General features: G+C 38.0%; 1 protein-coding gene across 24 annotated transcripts in view; it reads left to right on the top strand.

Annotated features, from left to right (window-relative positions):
* The window catches only part of DLG2 (discs large MAGUK scaffold protein 2), a 979,322-nt gene that overhangs the window by 571,232 nt on the left and 381,001 nt on the right, over nucleotides 1-27,089 (top strand). For all 24 annotated transcript variants that reach the window (XM_064409604.1, XM_064409605.1, XM_064409606.1 and 21 more), the window contains one exon: nucleotides 16,863-16,916. In XM_064409604.1, the coding sequence (XP_064265674.1) occupies nucleotides 16,863-16,916 (54 nt within the window). The remainder of the gene's footprint in view (nucleotides 1-16,862; nucleotides 16,917-27,089) is intronic.

Here is a 27,089-nt window from a genome sequence, read left to right as displayed (position 1 = left end):
AAGCACTACTGGGAAAAGTTAATGAAGCAGAGCATCAGTTAATCTGAAAGTAATACAAAGCAGTAATACTGCCTGAGATTATTAGATGCAAAAGTTCAGACATTGTGATGCAGGAGTTTTGGGTTGGAACTCAGCAATCTCTACTCTATTCTTATTTCCCTTGAAAATTCGGTAAGAATAGCTAGCAAATTCCTCCAGACTTAAACAGCCCACATAGTTCTGCAACCATAAATAAATAAACCTGTATGAAAAATCAAATGGCTATATTGTTCTTACTCTTCTAATGCAAAGTATTTCCCTTGTAAACCACTCAGTTATCGCTGTCATTTGTTCTTAATGCATTAGAAGTTTGTAAACAACCAATTGGCAAAACTCCAATGAGGCTTTATAACAGCTATTATCTAAGATTTATTTTAAAAATTTAACATTTTAATGTTCATAGGAAGGCAGTAATCCAGTTGGGAAGGTTTAAAAAGGTGAGGTACAGTTAAACAATTTCTAAAATTCTCCAGTGGAGACATTGTGTGCTATTCCCAGCCGATCTGTTATATTAACTTATAAAAAGTAATTTTACTGGTTAAATTATTTATCATTCACTTGATTGACAGCAGTACTTGTTTTCATAGAAATAAATACTTGTTATAAATGGCATTACACATACAAGGCATAAAGTAACGTGGAATGCTTTTTTTTCCTATATGATATAAGGAAAAAACTTGGAGAGTTGTGTCTTTGTGTATAAAGTGTATGAGCTTTTGTAGGATGTAGTTGCATCAGTTTTTGTCACACTGATCTTTATTCGGTATGAGTCCTTTATTAAAGTTTTGTCATCACTGTCTTGACTCGAGGTATTACATGTCTGTAGTGGTTTTTCAGAGATAGTGAAAAAGCTTTGGGTATTCCATAAGATCATTTTAAAAAATATGATGGAAAGTGTTCTGAAAGGTGCTTTAATTGCAGAACTGCTAGATCAAGTTTTGGTTTCCCCAGCTGGCAGCCCCCACAGAACCACTCTCTCACTCTCCCTGCAGCAGGGAGAGGGTTGGATAAGCAGGAGAGAGAAAGTGCATGAACTGAAACAAAATCAGAGAAACCTCACCAGTTCCTGTCACAAGCAAAGCAGCCCCTCTGAGGGGGCAGCTGCTCAGCATGGGGATATCCATTGGCTGTGGTCTCTTTGTGGGTATGCCTTCTTTGCCATGCAGTACCATTACTGCTCTGGTCCAATTGTTCCCTCATTCTCTTGTCCTTGGTATTTTCTCTCCTTTATTAAAGATGTTTTCACAGAGGCTTGGCTGAAGGTCTCAGCCATGTCTGTCACGGTCCATTTGGATCACTCATATTTACAGGACAAGGTACTCTGTAAGTTAAACTTTATTCTACAAGCTCAGTAGGTAATGCAACAAACAAACTAGTTGCAGCCATTTTCACAATAAACCTTCCCTCTCATGTCCTAGATGATAAAGGTTGAAACATTAGCTCTTCAAATTGATGAAGAATTGGTGAGTTATTTATGCTCTCGCATTCAAGTCTTCCACTTTTCTGTGAAGCAAATAATACTGATCATGTGGGTCTAAGGAGACTTCATAGAACCCTTCGTTATCTAAAGGGGCTACAAGAGGTCTGGAGAGAGACTTTTTACAGGGGTGTGTTGTGACAGGGCAAGGGGGAATTAGTTTAAACTGAAAAGGAAGCAGGTTTGAACTAGACATGAGGGAGAAATCCTTCACTGTGAGGGTGGCAAGGCACTGGCACGGGTTGTCCTAAAGAGGTATGGATGCCCCATCCCTGGCAGTGTTCAAGGCCATGTTGGATGGGACTTTGAGCACCCTGGTCCAGTGAAAAGTGTCCCTGCCCATGGCAGGGGGGTTGGAAGTGCATGATCCTTAAGGTTCCTTCCAACCTAAAGCATTCTATAAATTGATTCTATAATTTGATGCAAGCAACTGTCCTGGGTGAAACCATAGGCCTGTTCAAGCCCTTATACCAAATAATATACAGAATGTTGTGGAAGGAGTTTGAAGAGAAAGGAAAAGTTGCCTCCTCCTAGTTATATACAGTTCACATATTTTTTAAATACTTTGTTCTAAACTGGGCAAACCTGTAATGTTTTTTTAATGCAGTTTCTTTGTTTTTTAAAAAATATCAGTATTATTTTCTAAACTTTGCTTGGTTTGTCAAGCATTTTGGTCTTTATGACTTTGTTTTTCAATTTAACTGTGAATATTTCAAAAATTGAAATATTGAAATAAAAAATGAACTTACTAGGAAACAAATCAAAACAGTTTAATATACAGTAAATGAGATATAAATATATATAAATATACAGTAAACACCTTAATGGTGTTTAAGGCCACTTGTTTCCTTGTCCCTTGTACTAGGAGTTTTCAATCTCTCTCCTCTCACCTGTTGCCTCTCAACAAATAATTATATCCTGCTTCTTTTTGGTCACTCATTTTTGTGAGAAAGGAAGGAATTGGAGAATACAAAAGTTATTTCCAGTATTTCATCCTTCATATGTGATATTTCCATTTCATCATGGCTATTTAGCAGCTCTGACATTGAGATTTGCTTTAGAGCTTCTTTGGCAAAGTATGACATCTTATTCCAGAAAATACCTGGTAATGTCAGTTTTTGTGTGACTTTTCTGAGCAGCCTACAAATATTCTATATCGTCCTCCTTAAAAGATAATTGTAACTGAAATCTTGACCTTATTGAAATCTACAACAGTTGTGTGCTCTGAATTTTACCAATGGGTAAAACATGTTTGGCCTCTGAAGGATGACAGAATATCCCGAGTTCGAAGGCACCCGCAAGCATCATAGAGTCCAGCTCCTGGCCCTGCACAGAACCATCCCCAAGAGTCACACCGTGTGCCTGAGAGCATTGTCCAAACGCTTGGAGCTCTGCCAGGCTGGTGCTGTGACCACTTCCCTGGGGAGCCTGTTCAGCGCCCAAACACCCTCTGGGTGATGAACGTTTTCCTAATCTGTAATCTAAAACTCCACTGACACAACTTCAGGCCATTCTCTTGGATCCTGTCACTACTCCTTTCATTTCTACAGTACCAGCCATAAGTGCAGGGAAAATAAATAAACCTGAACAGGTAAAGAGAGCTCTCAGCTGTATTTTGGAAATGGAGACTGGAATTGCAACTTTTTTGAGAGATAAGAAATCATCCATCAGCTATTCTGTGGTTATTTGGGTAGTTTTCTAGGATTTAGTCAAATTTAACAAATTGTTGTAGCTTGGCTCTTACAGTTTGTCACTAAAAGTCCTTGCAAAACTTGTTCTCATGCCACTTCTGTATTCAGTTCCTTTCAAAATTTTTTTCTCTTCTTGAAAATATTTTGGCTGTGACATTAAGTGGGTCTGATATTTAGGTGATTGCTGCATTGAATCTCAGTACAGAGAGGTCTCCTGAGTTCCACTGAGGTAAACCAGGTGTGAACAGTTTAGTCCGAAGTAACACAAAGTGAACACTTTGATACTCACATGTATATTTTCACTTCTGAATAGTGGCACAGAATCTAGTTAGCAGTTGTGCTATTGTCCCACAGCTGTCTCATCTCTAATCTTGCCCTCCTATTCTTCCAATGAGTTTTTTGATTAACTTTTTATTCTTAGGATAGCAATTTGTACCAAGGATCTAATTAGAACTTTATGTAACACAGGCAAAGCCCTCCTTTTGCAAGTCTGTCTCACCTCAGTCCTGCTAATCTTGCAGCTTTCAGTATGGAGCATTCTGAAATATCTGATATTTCAAGCTATCTCCTCTGGTTGAAAACAATTTCAGCTATTGAGAGTCGGGAACAGGGTTCATTTGATTCTTTTGTCCCGGTAAGGAAAACTGCAACATATCTCTAAAATAAGGCATGTTTTTAAATTCCAGTTCTGAGGGTTAGGCTTTTTTTGGGGGGGAATGAATTAAACTGAAGTCTGGTGAACTGAATGAACTCAGATTTGTGACCATAGCTCTTCTGTGTTTGTTTCTGATAAAAAGATAAGTAATAAAGAATTGTATTTTACAAAAGCTGGTGATTTTTCTGGGAGGAGAATGCATAGTTGTGTATACCTGGAATTAAAATATATTGCCAGTATTTGTTTTATCATTACTTGAATGATCAAGAAAAAAAACTATATTACATATAATTTTTACTTCCTGAAAAACAAAAACATGTAATTGAGATATGGCTTTAAAATTATAATAAATGTAAGCTGAAGATACGGGTATTACTGCTAATCACCAGATAGCACACAGTAATGTTGTATATTGTGTATAAAATAAGTGATTTCTTCTATAGTTACATCTATAGTTACATTAACATGTGTTGCTACTTCTAATTCCAAGTATTTTGAAGAAGCTATTTATTTATATTAATGTCATGTGAACTGGAAGTATTTTAATAGCAGATGGCTTTTGGTGAGCAGGTTAGGTAAGCCAGGTAGAATATGCTGGACTGGAAAGAAGATACAGTATTTTTCTTTTTCTTCTATGTATCATCATTTAATGTGAAATATAAATTTAATTGGGTATTTTTAAATTAAAATATGCTAATATTGTGCAGACGAGACATGCATCTGAACTGTTGAGTATGTGATCAAAAATCTCAAGAATTACTCAGTTCTAGCTGTGTCAGATCAGTATTGAGCTAATAAGTGAGCAAAAGGGTCTTGAATAACAGATGGGCTGATAGAAAAAAAATGCTTGAACCCCTGTTTTTGTGAGAGTAGAGCACTTAAAACTGAAGGAGACATTTCAAAATGTGTCACAAAGCATATAGCGTGTGAAGGATGGCTGACTTTAACTTTGGAGTCTCTTGCTTTCTCCTTGTTACAGCTGCCCTAAAAAACCTTGTGCCTCCCACAGATTCTGTGTTCTTCTTGCTGTAATATTTTCTATGTCATTTTTCTCCCATTCCTCTGAAGCACACGATGTTCCCATTTCTTGTCCTCCCAGCCAAACATTTATTTAGTATCAGGGTCAGGTCTGCAGTGGGGTTTTTATATGTTAGTGCTCAGAATTGGTGCACCTGCCTGTGAAGTTGCTTAGTTTTCGGAAAGGACCATCACATTAGGTGTGTGTTTTTCCCAGACATCCCATGGCGAAAGTCAGGATTTACAACAGGCTGAGAATGGTAAATGTGATATTTCTGGCAGGCATCATGATTTACTGGAGGAGGGGGATGTGTTTCATTTGGAGGGTGGGATTGGTGCCTAAAAGGTAGGGTAGGAGGAGACTGGATCTGTCCAAATGCTTCGGGGGGAAGGCTGCCTCATGACTGAATGCCAGTTTATTGGGATAGATGTTGAATTATTTTCTGTTGTACAGGCGCAAGAGAAATCTGAGTTCCTGAAGCTGAATATTTTTAGGACTGTGCTCTTTGGTCCTGTGTTCTAACTCTCTCCTCTGTGTTACTAAATGCTATGCTTAGTCCTTTTCCAGGTGTTCTCTTCTAGCGCCTGATGTATAGTGCATAACTTTCATTTTCCTTTGCCAGGAAATGTTTTCTTTATCCCTTATCCCTTCTAACAGTAATCAAAGCTTATTTCTGAAAGTGCTCTCCTGGAGTTTTTCCATTAAAAAAAGAGGACCAAACCACCATCGTATCAGAGACAGATATCCAGGAGATGTTTCTTATTGTTACTGTTTTTGCTACTGTTACTAGAGGAAGAGGCTGCCTTGACTCTCTGAACCATTTAATGTTCCAGTGTTTTGGGGGGTGCGGTTCAGTGCATGAAGGATGGTTGTGACGTTTGAAGTTTGCCTAATTGGTTTGCAAACCCATCTTCTCAATCTTGGCTCAGATCAGTTCTGACAGTTTTTAGGTTTTGTGTCTTTGATTGTTATGTGTATTGCTCGATACAGTGAAAGATGAATGTTGTCTTTGTGTACAAGGAAAGTCGTTCCATTTTGTGGGATAAGTGGCTTTTCATATATACTTTCACACAGTAAATTCAGAGAGTGCAGAACTTTCCTAGCCCTTTTCAGGTCACTACTAATCATGTCTGCAAAGAGCAGCATCCTAAATGTTTGTGTTTTACCAAGCAGAAAATATGTCTTGAAATCAGTAACTAAAAGATATCCCATAACCCAGGAATGGTCATGTTTCAAAGTGCTGCTTTGTATTCCTTTTTGTGCCTGCGTTGTGAGAAAAAGGGCCGTGTTACTTGCTGCTAGATAAGTCACTGCTCCCACCTATTTTGATTCAGTTTAAGACTATTTTGTTACTCAGTGTTTCTACACCCAATTCTAGCCAAAATGATGCTGTTAAGAAATGACAGAATGCTAAAATGTAAAGATGGGGAAAGACCTTATAGGTCACATTGCCCATCTGTCAGAATGTGAGTACTGCCTACTGTATTCATTTCAATGCTAACCTAAGTTTGTACAAAAGAGTTTTATGCAACAAAGCTTCAACCTCTCCACTAGGGAGACTATACTATAGATTGTTGAATTTGCCACATAGTTGTAGCTGTGGATAAAATCTGCTTGGCTGCCCTTGTCATAGGACTGAAAAATATTCCCGCAGTAAAAATTGCAAAATATTGATTGAAAAACAGACAAGTATAAGTGCTTTTAATTAATAACATGAAAGAATTATTTAATTTTTTTATTCTTTCTTTTGCTTTTAGTGCATTTTATTAAGTTTTTTAGTCCTATTTGCAGCCATAATAGGACTATAATAGATCCTATCCACCTGTTTTTACCCACAATCTATTTTTTTCAAGTTCACAAGGATGTTTTCCCTTGGTCCTTTCTCAAGGGGAATCATCTTCTTTTTTTCCAGGACTATAGTTTTAAGTAAGGTGTATTTTTAAGATTGTGTGCAACTTCTTTGAAAGAATGTTCATTGTGCTGTACTCTCCAGTCGTTTCTGTTGTGGTTCAGAACTATAATGCCCCTTGGAGCTTTGTTTACTAAAGCAATGATATAGCACAGAACTCCTTTTGTGGCACTGTTACTTCTCATTGTTACTTCTCCTTTACAGTGTTTCCTTAGTCTCTAAAACTATGGTGTTGTGTTTCATTGATTTTCTGGTTTGAATTTTTTTGCTTAATGCTGTTTCTAAGAATTGAGAGGTCAGCAGCAATGCATTTTAGTAGAGTATGTGAGGAGAAGTAGGTGGAGCTTTCTTTCTCCTAGGTGTCTCTTTATCGATAAGGATCGATAAGGGTATAAATATATATGTTTAATCAGTTGCTAATTTATGTGTTTCTATTTTCACATGACAGCTTTCCTTGTGCCTATGGTACTGCTTCTACTTTCTCTTTGTTCAGAGATCTTGTTGTGGCCTTGCAGTACTTGGAAGAGTCGAAGTGAAAGATGGGGTAGATTTTTTAACAGGACCTGCTGTGACAGGATATGGACTAATGGTGTTAAATTGAAAGATGTTTGAATTAGATTAAATTGGATTAGATATAAGGAAGAGGTGTTTCACAGTGATGGTGGTAAAATACCAGCACAGGTGCTCAGAGTTGGTGAAAGCCCTGTCTCTGAAAATACTCAAGGTCACGCTGGATGGGGCTCTGAATAACTTGATCTGGTTGAAGATGACCCCGCTTGTCACAGGGTCCTTGGACTAAATGAGCTTCAGAGGTCCTTTCCAATTCAAATCATTCCATGATTTTATGATTTGTTGTTTCTCCTACTTGGCTACATTCTTATAGAAGGGTAGTTTTCTTAGCTTGGGCTTATTGTCACACAAACAGAGCCCCAAGTCAAGTGCTCCCCTCAGAGCCCAGCTCAAGTGCGTTCCCGTCTGCACAGGATACATGGTGTACTCAGCATTTTCTTTCATAACTAAAGACAGCTCTTTTGCTTTCTTCTGCTGGTCCAGTCTCACCTCCAATACTGTAATAAAAGGTGGTGAACAAATATCTGTTCTACAGTGAAATTTCGGAATAATTGGTGTTTTGAAGGCAAAGCAGATTTGACTTGGGAAATTTAACTTTCTTGCCAGTTTACATAATTATTGAATTGGTTATTGAGAAACAAAGATGACAAGCTCACACTAAGTGAAAGCACCTTGTGTTGAGGCTCATTTTCACTCCAGACACCTCCCCTCCTCTAGCCATCACTTCAGGTCCCTCTCAGTGCCTTTGGGGGAGCGAGGGACTTGGGCTGCCTCACACATCTGGTTGGGGCCGGGGTCAGGACATGCTTGTTTCTCTTTGCTGCTCCTTTTTCCTCACCCTTTTCTTCCGTATTACTCATTTCTCTGGCCCCAGTGGTGGGTCTGGTGTGACACTGGCTGGAACCACCTGTGCCCAGTGTAGGACAGCCCTGGCTTCTCCTCACAGAAGCTTCCCTTGCGGTTGCCTGCTCTCTTGCTTTTTCCATCCAGTAGGGAGCAGAAAGCAGGCAGAAGAGATGCAAGATTCATGCTTCACTAGGATGTGCTCCTTAAACCAGACACTTGAGTGTAGCAGGGTGAGGAATAACAAGGTGTAAAGTCTACACCTTGTTATTGTAGTCTAAAATTGGACTGATTTTTCTTCTCTGTGCAAATTTTTTAAACTATGAGAGAAATTTGTTCTAAGAACAAAAAGAAAATGTCATTTGCATATTTCTACTCTCTGTCCTAGATGAAGATTGCATCATTCAAAAGGGACCATCTTCTTTAATCAGTAACAACCTGATGGCCTTACAAAGGTTGACAAGGAGAGCCCTGGCTAAGATGGGCAGCTGGTGATGTTCCTGCTGGGTGCTACAACCTGTAAAATTATGGAAAATCTGGCCGTTTTGGCATGTGCTGTCCTGCAAGCCACCCACAGAGCACTCAGGTTCTCAAGCAGAAGGACATCAGCAAAAAAACTGAGATTTAAAAACAGTTGGCAAGCCCTATAGTAAAGTAGCAAATAGCTGTAATTTGTGTAACAGAGCATCTCCATTGAGAAATGCATTTTATGCCACATGAAGCTAAACCACGTAAAAGAGCTGATTCCCCCTGAGCCCTGGATAGCTGCACTTCACACATGGATGTTTATCTTTTAAACTGATGTACTGAGTGCAGTGGTCCTGCAGTGATTTAGGGTTTGAAACAAGCTGTCGGGCAAGTGATATATTTGGAATTATTTAGTTAATTTTATTCATCACTTAGAGATTCTGGGACATAAGGGGGCACTCTGGGACATCAATTAAATTTTTTCCAGAGGACGTTAGGGTAGAAGTTTACTTCCACTGACATAAAAATCAAAACATTCTTTGTTCCAGCACAGAGCAAGTTGAATTTGCAGTTTATTGCAGATATTCAAAATCAAGTTTGTTTCTTTAAGTTCTTCCTGTATACTTAAATGTATATATATTTATACAATAAGTGAAAGCATTTGGCAAAATGGCTTTGCCTCTATACATACTTAGCCAGAATCAGTGAGCTGATTTGGTGCATTATATGGACCACAGTAATTCCCAGCTCTCCTCACGGCCACTTCAGTGCCAAAAGCAGATCGTTGGTGATTTTGCTATTTGTGCTATTAGAACCTTCCAGAACTCTAAAACTTTTGTATATCTTATTCTTTTATCTCTATGGAGAGTTTTAAGTCTGACACCAGTAAGCCTTGATGACTTCTGCCCTTGCTAAGCAGAAGCAAGGCACTGCTCTTTGGCACTGATTCCTTTCTTGCTGAGCTCCTGTTTACAGTGCTGAATGTAACATATTAACCTGAAAACAGGTGTTTCATTCTTTAACATTCATGTTCTGATAAACCACTTTAACAGTTACTGAATTTTGTTAAAGTAATTCCCCTGTTTCACATTTAGTTTTGTATTCTCTTTTTTTTTTTTTGTCTTCATCTGCATTACAATTTTTAGTCCATTTGTTTCTGTGGTTTTGAGGAGGGTTTGTATAACCCCATGCAGAAATGTTACACTCAAATTCAGGTATTTAATGATATAAAAAGGTAACAGAATAAGACCCTGGATAACTGCTTTGTAAGCTTAGTGTACCATGATGTTAAAAATAAAAAGCCATATGGTTGCTAAGGCAGCCTTGACTTTGGAAAGAAAGGAGGAAAAGCCAAATATGAGCAGATACCATAATTAGGTTGCAAGTGCAGTCCAGATCCAGCCCCTCCATTGTTTGTATTGGGATCACACATGAATTTGTTTTTCCTCTGGTCCTGCTCAGCTTTTGGAGAAAGTGTTGCAGTGTTTGTAGATATGGCACTACGGACATGGTTTAGTGGTGGGTTTGGCAGTGCTGGGTCAACATTTGGACTCTGTGACCTTAGAACTATTTTCCAACATAAATGATTCTAAGATTCCATGAAAGAAATAGCTGCAGTTTTGCTTTGATTTTTTTTCCTCTCTCTGGAAGGAGTTCTATGTTTGTGCACACTGCGGCTGGGGAAAAAAAAGAAAGGCACACAGCTAGGTCAAATAGAATGCCTAAAATCTGGATGCATGCTTTTCTTCTGGTCTGTTTTGAGTCTGTGTGCATTCATGTGTATTAGCACAGAATCACAGAATATCCTGTATTGGAAAGGACCCACAAGGATCATCAAGTGCAACTCCTGGCCCTGCACAGACCATCCCCAAGAGTCCCACCATGTGCCTGAGAGCATTGTCCAAATGCTTATTGAACTCTGCCAGGCTGGGTGCTGTGACCACTTCCCTGAGGAGCCTGTTCCAGTGGCCAGAGAGCTTTTCCCATTGATATTTCTATGCCCTTCATTAGATCTTATATTGGGAAAAAAAATTATCTCTTACATTAATCATTGTTATTTCAACCTGCTAACAGGTAAGATCATTACAGGGGGAACTTCAATAGCTGTAAAGTAGGTGCTTTCTTAGTGCCTCTGATAGCCTCTGAATCCACACAGAAATATTGAATTTTCTTTATGTATGGGTTTGGGTTTTGTTTTTTTTAATAATGCCAATTAATACAATTTTAAATAGGAAATTATTCCTACAAATTAAGTAAAAACAATGTAAAACTCCAAGTCTGCAAATAAGGCCACCTCCTTTGAAAAGTGCAATTTACATTTAAACTAAATGGTTTTATATGAGGCTGCATTTTATACAAAGGGAGTGGTCTTGAGGATTTCTTGAGGCATTTTTCTTCTTTCATGAAAGTTGCAGCCTGCAAGCAAAGTGGCTTTTGACTTCTGTTTTATGTTTCAGAGCAGAGGTAGGATTGTTTGCTGCTAAGTCATTCTTTAGATGTTCAAAGAGGTTCTCTGTCTTTTACATTTTCTGATTAATAGCAGTGAAATGACTTTTTATCTTTTAGTCTTTCAGTTTGTAATTCAGTGGTAAATATGACAAAAGGTGCTGTGTGTTCTATGATCTTGAGGCCTCATAGCATGCCAGAGAATTACTGTTTTGACATCTAAATTGTCATTTAATCTTTCCTGCCATTGTGTGTAAATGTAAATCTATTTCTTGCAATTATGAAACTCCTGAAAACAGGAACTTAAACTAATTCATTATCACTTTCTTAAGGCCTTAAGCAGTCTTACACTGTGTGTCTGAGATATGCAGCATGCCCTATTCATGTACCCATGTAGGAACTGCTCTACTTTGTGTTAAGACACAAAATGCTAACATTTGGCATAATACAAAACTGCAAATGTATATTCCAGGGAGTGTTTCAGAGTTTAGGGCTGGCTGCCTGGAAAGACGAGCCTTTAACTGTGATACACAGTCCAGAATTCATTGTCTGCACAAGATGGAAATATGTCACTGACAACTCAACCTACTTTTAAAATGGTAATATGTATGCTCTTGTATTACTCTCAGTTTCACCACCACCTTGAGTCTAATTAAATATAATAATGTAGATAAGGATTGTGATTGCTTAACAAGCCTCAAGTTGCATAAGAGGAGGTTGAGATTGGATATTAAGAAAAAGGTCTTTGCTGAAAGGGTGATCAAGCCTTGGAACAGGCTGCCAGGAAAGTGGTGGAATCACTGTACCTGGAAACGTTCAAAAACCCGTTACGTCGGATGCTTAGGGACATGGTTTAGGGGTGGTCCTGGCAGTGCTGGATTATTGGTTGGGCTTGGTCATAGAGGTCATTACCATCTTATTGATTGTATGAAATTGAAATTGCAGCTAGAAATAAGCATAGGTGGGCAGTTTCAAAATGATGACATACTTGGTTGTGTCTTCTTGTTAAGAAGTAATGTGCTGTGCTTATGATTTATAAAGTAGTGGCCACATAACTATGTTTGTGATTTTGTATTCTGGTGCTGAATATAGTCCTGCATAGTTGGAACAGTTAAAACAAGGACTTATGAATGCTGGAGAAAGCAACCCAGTATGATATGGAATGTGTCTAAAACTGTGAGTAGTATGATTAAAACCAGTCAACCAGGATAATGCTAGCACTCATGGCAGAGGGAAAGTTCACCTTGTCTGAGGTATGAGTCCTGTCATATACTCGTAGAGAATTTGGCAGCAGAGTAATTGTTCATGAACTAGACCATGTGCCTTTTTGTCCTGTTTGTACTGGCTTCAACTGCTTTTACTCTGTCTTGCTTCTAAGTTGTGCTTTTGGCAGAAAAGCAAGCAGAACAATCTTGTATATATTTGTGGAAGCAAAGTGTTTTATGCTCAAGTCCTTCACGAAGAAGAATAAAAAAAAATCTTCCATTTCTATTTTTTTTTTCACAAAGCTATTCAAGTTTTGTCTCAGCTATGCCAGTCTTTCGCTGCAGCTGTCAATGTGATGCTTTTTTTCAAAGCACAGAGATGGCTCAGCTGAAAGCAGTGCTTCCAGTCAAGGGTAGAAGGAAGGTTCACGCAGGGAGCAGGAGCTGTAAGTCTGACTTCACAGTACATTGTCAGCTTAGTATAATACTTAATGTATAGGTAGGGATTGGGATGGAGAGGAAAGTAAGTGAGGAATGGGGAAAACAGGATTACTCAATTCACTGCACTCAGTAGTAATCACAATTCTGGTGATTGGTTTGGTTTTATTTTGCATCTGGGAAAAGCTACTTGGTAAAATGTAATTCGGTGTCTTGGTCAAGATGATGGAGGGAGGTCAAAGCACAGAGTTAGGAATAAAGTTGTTATCTTTGAGAAAGCTATTTCTTCTCAACCAGTCTGAAGCCTAGATAAAGAGTATATAGATTTGTGTGGGTATACAGATTGAGAGAGAAGAGGCGGTGCTCTCTCAAAGACACTCTAGGCAGAGGTTCTCAAGAGAATCTAGACATATTTCTGCGTGCCTTTGTTAATTTATGCACAGTTGGAAGTACTGTTGATGAATCCTGGTTCATAGATTTGTCAATGTTCTCCATTAGAAGTACAGAGATACCCGAGTATCTTTTTTGAGAATTTGGTGAACCAGTGTGACATGTTTTCAAGTCATGTTTTCTCACATCATTCTGGAAAGTAAAATCTTTAACTCCTTGTTGATACTAATCTCTTTCAGTAACTTCACTGTGGTTACTGTTTTGATTCTGTTGACTACTCCATGGCTAGCGCTATATTTAGGGCTCTCTCCAGTGATTGAAAACTGTCTTCTCAACTTTGCATGATTGAAGTCTCCTACTTGAAAGCATGAGCTATAAACAGAGCCCAGCTAATGAAATAATCTCCATTTCCTGCACCTTAATGCAATTTCGCAGCTCAGGAGGTTAGTGTTCTTCAAATTGCCATATAGCAGAGAGATGGGAGCAAAATGTTTCTGTTAAATCATACTTCTTACTAAAAACCCAACAAAACAAATACCTGTCCCCCCAAGAAAAAAACCCAAAATGTTACAAGTTTTAACAAAAAGTCGTGTCTCACACACATACACACACCACACAGAATCACATACCCAGATATGAACAGGAGGAACAGAGAAGGTGAATGCACTGATGATACTAGTTGTGAGTGAGTGCTTGTAGTCACTACATCTATCTGAAACTATTGTGCTCTGAATTTTTTCATGCCCATCTGTCTGAAGAGGATGAATCATCAGAAAATCATCAGTTTGATAGTTTAGTACAGTCTTTCCAATCGGTAAAGAACACAGTAAGCACAGTGCTGAAATGAACCCTTAGTGATACACTGGCCTGAAGACTAATTCTTTACAGGCTCTGTAGCAGGGCCAGTCTAGAAAGAATCATGTCATTCAAAGGAGCAGCTTTCAATGCTCAGACTTTTCCTGTGGAAGGGGTGATGGACCAAGTGATAACCCAGGGTTCAGGATTAGGTAGGTAGCTAACAAATGGAAGCATGGTGGTGAGTGTCCATGGTCTGGGCCTCCAGAACATTTTGTCAAGGTTCATGAAGGACAGAGGGAGGTGATTAAAAGGAAGGAGGTCAATTTACAAATGTTTGGATTTTACCTTGTCAACCTAACATCTTTCTGTGATGAGAAATATGCTAGCTCTGTGGATGAGGGAAGATGAGTAGATGTCATTTGCCTGGATTTTAGCAAGGTTTTCAGCACAAATTCTCTTTCATAGCCAAATGAGAGAGACACTAAATGGATGGGTTTACTAGAAGATGAGTGGGACACTGGCTAGAGCAGCAGACCCAAAGAGCAGTGGTCATCAGTTCAGAGTTCAGTTATTTGTGGTGCTCATACAGAGTTGATAGAGGTGCTAATGCTGTTTAATATCTTCATTAATAACCATAATGATTATATGGAGGGCATTGTCAGAAGGGTTTGAGGCACCACCAGACTGGGAAGAGCAGATGATACACTGGACTGTTCCAGCTCTTCAGAGGAATATAGGAGAAGGAGAAATGTGCTGAGAGGAACGTTACAAAGTTCAGTGAAAACATATAGGAGTTCCCCATGACAGAATAAAACATGGAGCAGTCCCAACCAGGCACAGTCTGGCTAAGCTGCAGCTTTGTAGAGAGGAGATCAAGTTGCATGTGAATCAGCCATTGTAGCAGTGAGGGGGAATGGGAAACTGGACTGCACTACCAGCCTGGGCAGCAGGGTGAGGGACATCTCATCCCCTTGCCACACTGCACCAGGAATACTCTGTCCAGTCCCAAGTGTTCCCACATTTGTTTCTGATTTCTTTAGCTTTACTTCAGGAAAATCTGATACAGATAAAAGGCTTTGTTCTTCAAGAGGTTAAAGAGTGAATGCTTTGCAAAATGACTTCTGAAAGATAGTATATACTGGTTTTTAAATCATAAGTGGAAAGATGCTTTTATTCTGAAAACTGCAATTTTTTTTATAGTTGGTAATAGACCAACACAGTAGGTAAAAATAAAAAGGAGATAAAATCAATACTGTAAAAAATTGCCAAGCTTATTCTTCCTGTAGCAAAGGTAGCACTTTTTTAAGTGTATTGAGCTAAATACTAGTGTTATTTTTAAAAGGAAACAATTTCTTTTACCTTCAATGATTATGCAACCATAGGCATATTCTATATGCCTAAAGCTAAAAGTATTATAAATACATGGCCTTCAGCTTTTACCTGTTACTTCAGTGTGTCCAGTGCTTTGGGACACAATGAGAATAACAAGTGTATAATATCTTTTCAGATACTAAGCATTTTAATATCAAATAATACCTTACCATGACACTGGCCTATGCCATGAAATGCAGACATACTAAGTTGTATGCATTTAATGTTAATTCACAGCTTACACAGTTGTATGGAAATTATGGCATTAATCAGCAGTTGCCTTTGTCCAGTAACATAAAATTTCTTTGAACACAGAATTATCCTTGAATGACTGCACAAAAACTAGGAAAAGAAAAAACCCTGAACTGTGTTATTATCATATTATTTGAATTATTGCAGTAATGTCACATTCCTAATTTGGGTTGGTAACAACCAAAGTTTGAAATCCCACAGTAAATATTTGCTGACAGAAATAGGATCAGTGTTTTCAGCAGCGCTGAGTTCATGCCTACCATGCACAAAGAGACCCTGCAGTCTGTATGAGTTTAAAGTGCAGTCATTCAGTGACAAATACACAGTGCAGATGAATAGAACTAGTGAGCTACTGTGCTAAGCATTAGTATTTTCATCAGCCCACTACAGTGACTGAAGAGTCTTTGCTGCCCAAGTAGGCATGAGAAAGGGTGCCTTGCATCTCTTTTTGTACTACACGTTTCTCCTTCTGAGTCCTTGATTTGTTAACAATCCCATCTCAGCAGTCCTGCCTCAGTTTGACATTTTACTGACGGTGCTTGCCTCTGGCTTATGCGTTCTCACAACTCCGTGGTTTTTTCCAGAGTCTGAGCTAGGTTTATGCTGGGTCACAGAGCTTGGCATTGGGTCAGTACCACTGAATGCCAGAATGGGAAGAGCAAGAGGTTCAGGTGGCTGGAAACTAGCCTGGATATGAGCTTCATCAAGAAATTAAAGATCAGGTTGGGCAGCTTTGCAGATGCTCAGGTCTTTTTAAACTGGTCTGTATTTCAATCTGAGTGTATATGAACTATACCAATTATACACATATGACATAAATGTCACCATATATGTGCTTATACATATACCTATGCAATACTGCTAAGTAATGTAAGCATTACATGTTTCCCCTCTGTAAAGATCAGTTAATCATCTTGGTTCAAACACAAAAGGTGGATTTGTCAGGTAAGGAAGCTGAAACCCTCAATCTCAATATCCCCTAACTGAGTTGAATACATCAGGTTTCTTACATTGCTACCAAAAAAAAATGAACTGGATGATACGTATTCAGGATGTGGTCCAAAGCCTGGAGAAACTAAAAAGAAAAGCCACAGTGAGCTGTGGTTTGGAGGCTGAGAATCTATTTCCTTCATCCTTGACTGAGCAGTAGCCACAGTTATGTAGTGTTGTATGATTTGAATTCAATGGGAAAATGGGCTTTTGGACATTTAACTTAATGTATAATTATGGGTATTTCAATATTAATGAATTTCAGGTCTTTAAATTTATTTTCTCTTTTTTTTTCCCTTTCAGGCAAGCCCTGCCCCTATAATTGTCAACACAGACACTTTGGACACAATCCCTTATGTAAGTATTAAGAGGTTTTTTATAAATATGTAGAATTGTTTATTTTCACACAGAAATTCTGTTTGGTATTGCATAGAAGTTACCTTAGAAACAAATCTTGCAATTAATAATTATTTTACAGTTACACAGTAAATTCTTTTCTAAGAAAATAGAGAACGGCCATTGCACTCAGGTGAATCATAGCATATTATATATGCACAATTTGTAGTTTATGTTTACTAAAACTAGCCTTTCTTTGAAAAAAAGAAAAATTCTTTTATTAAGGCTTACCAGTGACATGACTATTTCCTTTTACAGCCATGCACACCCTGCTAGCATAATAGAAAGATACCTGGATGCACAGTGTATCTTAAAAGGGTGCAATATCCCTTCATTTGTCTTTCTATCCTTCTTTTGTAAATGGAAATTGCTTATGATAAATAACAGCTCTAACTAATTGACTTAATATTTTCCTATTAATGTCTGTTCTTTTTTATGACTTCTAGGAAACAGATTATCCTAAAGTAAATGCATATTTTTATTAGATTTTTTAAAAATCCATATTTTCTCCAAGCATTTGATATTATTGTTGTTTAGACTGTAAAATCAACTATAGTTGAAGATAAAGGGCATAGAAAAACACAAAGCGAACACATCACAAAGAGAGTAACAGGCTTAAATGATTGGAGGAAAGAAAAACAAGTAGCACAAAGCTAGCCAGCCAGTACCTAATCTTTCCTCTTGCATCATTTTAGTTCTCTCTTTGTAGCTCCTAATTAATGTCTCTCATCTGTCCTGTTTTGTCCACATGTTTCTTATAATACCAGTGCACAAGCCTAATTATTTATCTACATACACCAATCATGTTGCAGGGTTCTGTCTTTCAGAAGGCTGTTGATAAGGAAGTTTAATAGGGGTTGTCCTAGCCAGTTTGTTACTGACAATTCATAAAACCTAGAAATTATTGTGCACAGCACAGGTAAAGATCACAGCCAAGAGCAATTTAGAAGAATGACAGTGCTCTAGAGCAGAATAGAATTAAGTCCCTTGATGGGAATATGAACTATTGGAAGGGTGAAAAAGTTAAATAGAATTTCTCTGTTCATTTGCATGCAGCTTTTTTAAAAGACTTCCTATCATTTCTGTCTCAGTTTTCCATCCTAACATCAAAACCATCTGCTATGGTCTCACTTTCAATAGGTCTGTCTGGCTTTTCTCCCGTATTTTGATGAGACATTTTATACTTAGTGTTCTCTAGTCTTCCAGAAGGGATACTGTGAGCCCCGGTTCTCATTTTCAGCACTGGACCTGTGCCCAGGATTCTCTGCAGCTACGGTGTTAGAATTCCTAAATACAGATGCAATTACACTGGTGACAAGATGCTCAGTCAATGTGATTTATTCCCTTAACACATCCTATCAATACTTACACACTTTTATGCCACTTTTGTACTAGAGTTCCTTTCTCTTAAATAACAAAGAACAAATGACCAAACACATTCAAGAGAAATGTTGACAGTAGGCTGAGAAGAGCCTGTGGGCTGTTTCAGTCTCCAACACATGATGTGAACTGGATAAATAAACAGAAGGTGCTTGCTGTAGAAATAGACAACTCTGAGTTAGTCACCTTGCTCTTCCTAGCCTAGGATGAGTTATTTCTCTTATAAATGGGACACAGCAGCGTCACCACAGAGTGGCTTATTTAACACTAGTCACTAAGAAGCACTTCACATTGACCTGTCTGCTGAGCCCAGGCTACTGTAGTGCCCCACAGAACCTGGGGTCTCTGCTTTACCAATAGGCATTTCCTTCTGCTTATGATTTGTATGCTTGAACATTCTCTAAAATGAGACACAAAAACAAGCCATGAACAAATGACTTCTTCCTCCAAACTAATATTTGAGGGAATGGGCTGGGAGACCTGTGTTTTCTTTCTTGCTCTCAGGAGTAATGCAGTTAGTATGGTTTCATTTTATATTGCCTCTGCAAGAGTGATGCTGTAGTCACTGGGCTAGATCTATGTTTGCTTCTGTGTGCATCCCCTCCTGGTCCAGGGATACTTCCCAATACATATTTAGTGACAGCATATAGTGGATTGACTCTGGCCAGTAGCCAAACAGCCTTCTCACTCCTCTCTGCTGTGGGTCAGGAGGAAAATAGAAGATATAAAAGCAGAAGATAATGAGTTAAATAGGGAAAGCAAATGTTGCATGTTCCGGTTAAAGCAAAATAAGAAATTCATTCACTGCTTCCCATTAGTGGGCAGATGTTTAGCAGTGAAAGCAAGGCTTCATCAGCTGTAGCAGTTATTTGGGAAGACAAATACCATAACCATGAATGTTCTCCCTTGCCTCCTTTCCCTGAGTGTTTACTGCAAAACACCATTCCTTTGGTCATGTGGGGTCATGTCTCATGGCTATGTCTCCTCCAAACCCTGCGTCCACCCCCAGCCAACATGCTACTGGGACAGGAAGGGTAAAATTGAAAGCAGAAAAAAGCCTTGATGCTGTGTAAGCTCTCCTCAGCAATAACCAAAATGCTGATGTATTATCAACAGTGTTTCAGCCACACATTGAATTATTGCTCCATGTAGGCTACTATGGAGAATAAACCCCATCCCAGCAAAACCCCATACAGCCTATAGTATTGCATGGGTCCTGTAATACAGCCTATAATATAATGGGTGTTAGGGGAGTTTGGTCTCTCTTTGAAATATTTGGAAATACAGACACAAATTTCCAAACTAGATGAGTTAAGTGTATGATAGTGCAGCCATCATCATATTATTTATTTTACAGGAAATAGCAGATATGCCCTAAAAATATTTTTCCTGGATGAGGTCAGTTCAGAGAGATAACAAAAAGCTAGATTTAATTATGATTTTGAAACTTGAGCATGTATTAAACGGCTGCATTTTCAGCACTGTTAGAACTTGCAGACATGCATGGGGGAAGACTCTAAGTGCCTAGGAACATCTTTGGTAAATGTTTAAGTACCCTTAAAGTTAACTAGCTAGGTATTTGCACTTCTGAAAGGCACTACTGATTTTTAGTTGCCATAAAATAAACTTCTAACACTCTGAGAAAATTACTTTATGGATCAGAGAATCCAAGTTAAATTATTGTATTTTCTGTCCAAATCTAAAAGGAGCCTTGGTGTAAGATGCTGATCCTCTCTCAGAACTGTGGAGTCTTTAAACACCCAGAAGTGCTGTTCCTTGGGGCTATAGTGATCTTAGATTCCTGCTATTCATCCCCTTTTTCAGCTCTCATTGCCAAAGTACACTTGGAGTCCAGGAAGACTGGATGGGGAGAACAAGAATTTTTCAGATCCTGCAAATTGGGTCACGATTCTAATGTTTACATTCTTTTTTTTAATACTCTGCCTTTCTCTAGTCTTATGTAGTTGTCCTTGAATTCTTTTGATTGAGTTTGCCTTCCACAAATGTGAACACTGTTTCTAAATCAACTTGTTGAATAGAATTAAAAGGCAGGGGAATACATAAGCAAGTGCTATGTCTCAAGAAAGTTTTTGAGATATTAGTTTTGATTTCTGACCAATGGGATTTTCTAAGATACTTTTCATGATAACTAGTTAATGCTGTCCACTCACATGTTTGCACAAAAAAAAAGTTGCTCCTTAAAAAAAATAAAAACTTTTTAATTTATTAATTTTTTTTTCTTAAATAATGGCAGTTTTCATTGCATTTACCATAACAAAATTAAGTAATCAATTTTATACCATATAGAAATTATTTCCAAAATTAGGCACTGGAATAAGAATGGATTTTCAAATTTTGATGAATCAAAATGGCATTTTTTTCTGTAATTTCTAGCCACACTGATAACCTGATAGATCCCTAAATAAGGTCAGGCTATTTTTAGTCTTGTTACATGCCAGATGAAGACTTTTTATGATTTAATTAGGCTTTTGGCACAACCTGTGTCATTGTTTCATTTTGCAGGATGTACCCTCAGTGCATTTCCAATTCATTAACAGCTTCGCTCATCCTCCCTGCCATCTTCCTCCAAAAATTCCTGAGTGTTTTTGGGAGATACCTCTCACAGTGATGGTCAGCATTCACAAAGCATGTTCACATGTCAGCTTTGCAGTGGCCCCTCTGAGAGAAATTTCCTTTGTACAGTTGATATACAACTGGTAAACTAAGTGATTTGTCTCATTAACCCTCTAATGATTTAAAATCACAGTATTAAACATTTTGCAACTGTTGACATCTTTCAAACCTTTCAACTCAATAGTTTGGGACAAAAAATCATTCTTGGTGGGACTGATTTCCATCAGTATGCTTTTTTTAGATGAGATAAAAGAAAAGGCCTTATTCTATTATTCTATTATAATTTGGGCCTGCAGAAAATAACAGAAGAAACAGTTAATTATGTTAGTTTCTACGTTCAGTGGTTTGAAAGCTTTGGCTCTCCAAGCTTTGGACGTGGGAATAAATTTGATAGGAAGCTTCAATGGTACAAAACAAATTATTCTGTGACATTTTAAACACAATTAAACATTTGTGGGAGTTTGTTTGTTCTCTATTCTTTTGCTGTAAATTTTAGATCTCTTTGTATAATGAGAAGTATTAATTTAATAATATATGAATCATCTCATTTTCTCTGTTGCACAGAATAGGCCTTATTTATTTTTTCATTTCCAAAAAGCTGCATAGTTGAGTTAAAAGTAGCTATAAGGCTGTTTTTTCTGCATCACTTACAGAAATTGAAGGGAGCCTTTCTATTTATCTTAGGATGGAATTTTATTTTCATCTTAACAAAAAAATTAGGGAAGTTCACTGGAGTACTGTGGTTGTTCCCTTCCTCCCCCATCTTGTCACAGCAATAAGATCTGAGGAATATGTACTTTATTCTCCTTTCAGCCACAATGAATTCTTCATGTTTCTTCATTTTCACACTGTTCTTTCACATTATTATTTTTATATTATTACTGTTTTGAGGTGCAGTTATTTTATTATTGGTTTGATTTGCTAACTATACTGCCTATGCTGAGTTCTGTGAAGATACATGTAAGACATGTCCTGAAGAAGTAATTTTCTAACAATGTTGCTTATGTTTTCATGAGCTGTAATCAAATCTTTGTAGTATTTTACCCTTGCCTGAGTGTGGCCACAGAGAGGGCTGTGCAGCTGTTTTGGTGCATCCCAGCTTAGGGACACTGTGAGCTCAGCCCCTCCTGGAGTAGGGCAGTGTGGGTGCCAGGATGATGCCAAAATGGGGAATTCTGAAAAACTTTCAGCTTTCATCTCTGCCATTGAGCTAGTGCACCTAGATTTAGCACATTAGAAGGAGGCACATAAAAAGCTTTAACAAAGGCTGAAAAGTAAATTCTGTTCTGATGTTGTAGATGGAATCAGTCACTTCACTCTCAACTGAAAAGAAACTATATTATTGATATAAGAATAGTTCAGTGGTAAATGTAGCAGTGGTTTAACAAGAATGAATGGCCAGGTATAGTTGAGCATTTACAGTCACAATTTTAGGGGGATCTTCCTATTGAGCCATGAGGTTCAGAAAGGACCCCATTCTGTTCCAAACTTCCTCTCAGATGGAGTTTAGGTGCGGCTGGATCCGGACTGTCTCAGCCTTGGCCAGTGGTTGATGTCTAAAGGATTCTATATTGGCAATGACAGAGTCAATTAGGTTGGAAAAGGCCTCTGAGATCATCAAGTCCAACCTTTGACCAAACCACAATGTCAACTAGACCATGGCACTAAGTGCCACATCCAGTCTTTTCCTAAACACCTCCAGGGACAGTGACTCAACCACCTCCCTGAGCAGCCCATTCCAATGTTTAATCATCCTTCCTGAAAGATTGCCAAGTTTCACTGTGCTTATTCCCAATTCACTTACCAACCATCTGATGTAATAAGGCATCTCGTAACCTTGAGAGGCATTCCTACTCAAGGGGAAATCCTGGTGTGCAGCCCACTGCCATGCAGGAGTGCTCAGCAGGCCCTGGGCTGTCTGCTCTGCATGGAGTAAGATGATAGAGTCATAGTCATATTTGCATACTGAGTACAGATGCTAGTTTCTTCCAGATTTGCCTTGAGTTGGACATTGACCAGCATTCTGGTCAGCTGGGTGTATTGCCCAAATGTTGTCCTTGCCTATCATGTTGTTATCTATCTCCCCCCAAGTCCAGCTGGGGCCAGCTTGAACCTTCAGGACCAGATACATCCATGACTGACCACCACTTAGGGTTATTACTTGAGCAGGAGTTATAATGGAATATAAATTCAGGCTGGGGATGAGAGCACATTGCCATGCCTGACTGTAAAAGAATGAGGAAACTTTATAAATTTCTGAGAGCAGTGAGTGCTCTAAAGTCTTTTATTGGATAATAAGAATGTAGGTTCATTATAGACCTAGAAAAGTAAATTGGAGCGGGTAGGTGGCCTTACATATTTTTACAATAAAGCAAGTGTTTGCATAATTAATGTTAAATGTCATATATGACTGAGCTGATTTTGGCTGGGCTACAGTGAAGTTTCTTCACAGTGGCTGGTATGAGGCTGTTTTGGATTTGTGCTGAACACATGGTTGCTAATATAGGGCTAATTTTGTTATTGCTGAGCAGGGCTTACAAAGAGCCAAGGCCTTTTCTGCTCTTTGTGCTGCCACATTGGTGAGAAAATGGGGGGTGGATGGGAGGCTGGGAGGAGGCACAGCCAGGGCAGGTGATCCCAGTTAACCTGAGGGATATTCCAGGTGGTGTGACATCATGCTCAGTGTATAAAGTGGGGGGAAGAAGGAGGAATGGAGAGACATTCAGAGTAATGGCATGTGTCTTCCCAAGTCAAGCTCTCCTAGAGATGGCTGAACACCTGCCTGCCCATGGGAAGAAGTGAATTAACTCCTTGTTTTGCATTGCTTGTGTGTGTGGCTTTTGCTTTCCCTATCAAACTGTCCTTATCTCAGCCCACAAGTTTTTTACCTTTGACCATTCCAATTCTCTCCCAGTCCTGCTGGTAGGGGAGTGAGCAGTTGTGTGGGTTTGGCTGCTGGCTGGGATTAAACCACAACAATGACTATGGATATGAGCTAATTTTTGAGGACAGTGGTAATAGAAGACTAAAAAGAAATTTTGATCTAAATGTTAGGCTCTGAATTTTTACAAAAGCAGGAAACTCATGGAGTTTTGGGTTTTTTTATTAATATTATATTGAAATATATTAAAATACCATCATGTAGGTGTATATTTTTTTTTCCATTGACTTCTCAGAATAAATTGGTTGCTTCTTTCTTAATTAGTTTGATCATAGTCTTGAAAGTCAGATTACACACCTTATTATCTCTAATGACTTAGGTTTTTCCAGATCCTTAACCTGCAGTTTTGTTTATTATTTATACTCATCTTTCAGCCTATCATTAATGTGCATTGCAGTGGAAAAGCTAAAGCTGGTAGAAGTCTGTGCTAGTCTTTTAAAGCTGCATTGGCTTGGCTTGTCTGCTTTGGCCCTTGAATTGTATCACAGCAATGTTTTTTACCCTGCCAAACACTGCTGTATTCTGTGTGCCATTGTTTCTGCAGTGGGATAAGACATTTTTCTTTTATAGCAGCAGTATTGACAGGCTTGATTTAAATAATGTTTCTGAAATATTTTGTGATCATCAGTGAAAACGGTTCGACAGAACACAAAACCAATGTACTAATATTAAACAGCTCCTGTTAAGCATGTCGAAATAGAGACGTTTTCATCCTGCTGTCTGATGACCTAAATGGATTTTAGTGTGAAGGCATAAAGAAATATGCTGCTTCTGTTGAAAACTCAAAGCAAAAGTACAGAATGGACCTTATGATTTACTTTGCCTTTTCATACCCACTCTTTTCTGCCTGAAAATAAATTTATTTCAAACCTTTTTTTTTTGATATACTGTTTTAAATATAAACATCTTTTAAAGAAGGGCCAGAGTGATTCTGAAGCAAAAATGTGATTTTTTTTCATGTGTTTTGCTTTAAAATTATGAATGCATTTTTAATATTTAAGCCTTCTCAAAGACATAATTTTTAATTAAGGGAAAAAACTTCAAAATAACTTTATGATTTTAGGGGATTTCTTTTATTTTCTGTAGGAATGAACACTACATTGCCTATTTGAGTGCTAAGTACCATAATACATAAATAATCAAAAAGCTTTCATTGTGTCTGGATGTAGGTAGAATTACCAACAAGAATACAACATGTAAATGCATCCCTTGGTCACATATCTAAGTATTCCACTTCTATTCTCCAAAATTATAATACTGTCCATTTTCAATCGCCTATGAAGAATAATGCTGGACTTTAGATTCAATCAAGGAGTTCTTTCTGCGGATGTTTGAAATGTTGCAATTAGCAGGCTGGGAGAGAGGAGCTTATTGAACTGTAGAGATCCCATCCTGCACTCATTTGTATCCCTTAGCTTCAGGTAGACACACCATTAATGCTTCACGCTTTTTGGATTTGGAGTGCAAGCACTTCAGCATTTTAGCCCAGATCATGGGTGGGCATTTATCAGCCTTAGTTCAACCACTCTCAAGTTTGTAAAGCAGACTTTTTGACAAAAAACTACAATTGCCAGCAGGTTTTTGAATATCCACTATTGGGATCCCTTAGGCGAGAATGTAAAAACCCCTTGGAGAGGTACAGTGCTTTGCTTTCGCAAAGTCTGTTCTTGCTGGGCCACTCTTATTCTTGAATTACATGTACCGACCTCACTACATCAAAAGTCATTTGAATTTGTTTTTTTCATTCTCTGCCTAGCCTTGAGTTAGTTTTTCCTTTTGTATAGGTCTATATATTATGCTGCCATAGCTAACCTTACTGGATATTGTAGCAGTAGGCTAAAGTCAGTTGGGTTGGTAGGTTTGCAGGGATCCAGTGGCTAACATAACCAAATATGCTCTTATAGTACAATTCATGTAAATATAGTAAATCATCAAGCCCATTGTCTTTTTCATAAAATACTTAATTAGAATATATATATATATATATATATATGTATAAAATTAAAGACGCGTACCAGGGACATTGGAACTGGACAACCTTTAAAGTTGCTTCCAATCCAAACCATTCTGTGATTCTAAGAAGCTGCTAAAACTCTTCAAAAGTACACGAGGCAATTTTTCCATAGCAATAGCTTTATTTTGAGTTACTTTGTCGTGAAGTTGAAGTTCTGAAGTGATTTGTGAAACAGCATAAAGATTGGAAGCGAATAACTACTAACCTACAGATTTTATTATTTTTTTTTGTGATTCAAGACAATGGGACTTGTATTGGTCAATATTTACTGTATTAGAAAGGTCTAGAATATAACTGAAAGCTGTTATGAAAAAAATGAAAGAAGCGCCAGTACGGATGTCATCATCTTATTGGTTTTAATTATACAAAAGGAAGAAAGCTTTCCTTTTTCATAAGACTTCATTTTGGAGGATTTCAGATTAATTGCTGTCAGAGACAGATGTGTTCCTTTGACCTTGGATAATCTAAGTAAAGAGAAAGTGACTGCTCAGTATTGAAGAGAAAGCTTGTTTTGATGAAAACTGGAAAAGAAAAATCATGCCTTCATATCTTATTGGACACATGATAGTTTCATTACAATGGGTTTTTCACTTAGGATAAAGTATGTCTGAAATTTGTTTTACAAGAACTCTTCTTTGTAATTTTAAGAATATTTACTTTTTTATGTGTACAGTTGTTGAATATTTTGCTTTGCAACTACCTGTTAAAGTTCAGCCAAGGGAAGGTTCTTCTCCTGGCAGCACATAATGCAACAACGGTAATAAGAATGGATAAAAAATATACCCTTACCTTGTGCTCTTAACATTATTCACTGTGTTTTTCATAGCAGCATTTTTTCCTGTTATTTATGATAACTTTGTAAAAATTTTAGAATAGCTAGAGTGTGTTCTTACTCATTCCCTACAACTGTATAAAAAGATCTCAATGGAACACCATTCTCTTTCAACAAAATTGCAAAATTAGCCATTTAAATGCTCTTATTTCCCCCATTGTTAGCCAAGGATTTGCTGATCCATGCTGTAAAATTAACACAACTTCAACACAGTTTCAGCAAATCTTTGAAAGTCCCTACTGTTGCAAGTTGTGTCATTTTGGGACTATAAGTTATTTCCAATCTACATTTTATGCAATAAAATGTCATGCTACTTTTAATGCAGTGGTCTGG

The sequence above is a fragment of the Passer domesticus genome, chromosome 2 (genome assembly GCF_036417665.1).
Source record: "Passer domesticus isolate bPasDom1 chromosome 2, bPasDom1.hap1, whole genome shotgun sequence".
In the NCBI taxonomy this organism is placed as follows: domain Eukaryota; kingdom Metazoa; phylum Chordata; class Aves; order Passeriformes; family Passeridae; genus Passer; species Passer domesticus.
Note: the sequence above shows the minus strand (reverse complement) of the source record. Positions and strands in the feature narration are given on the sequence as shown.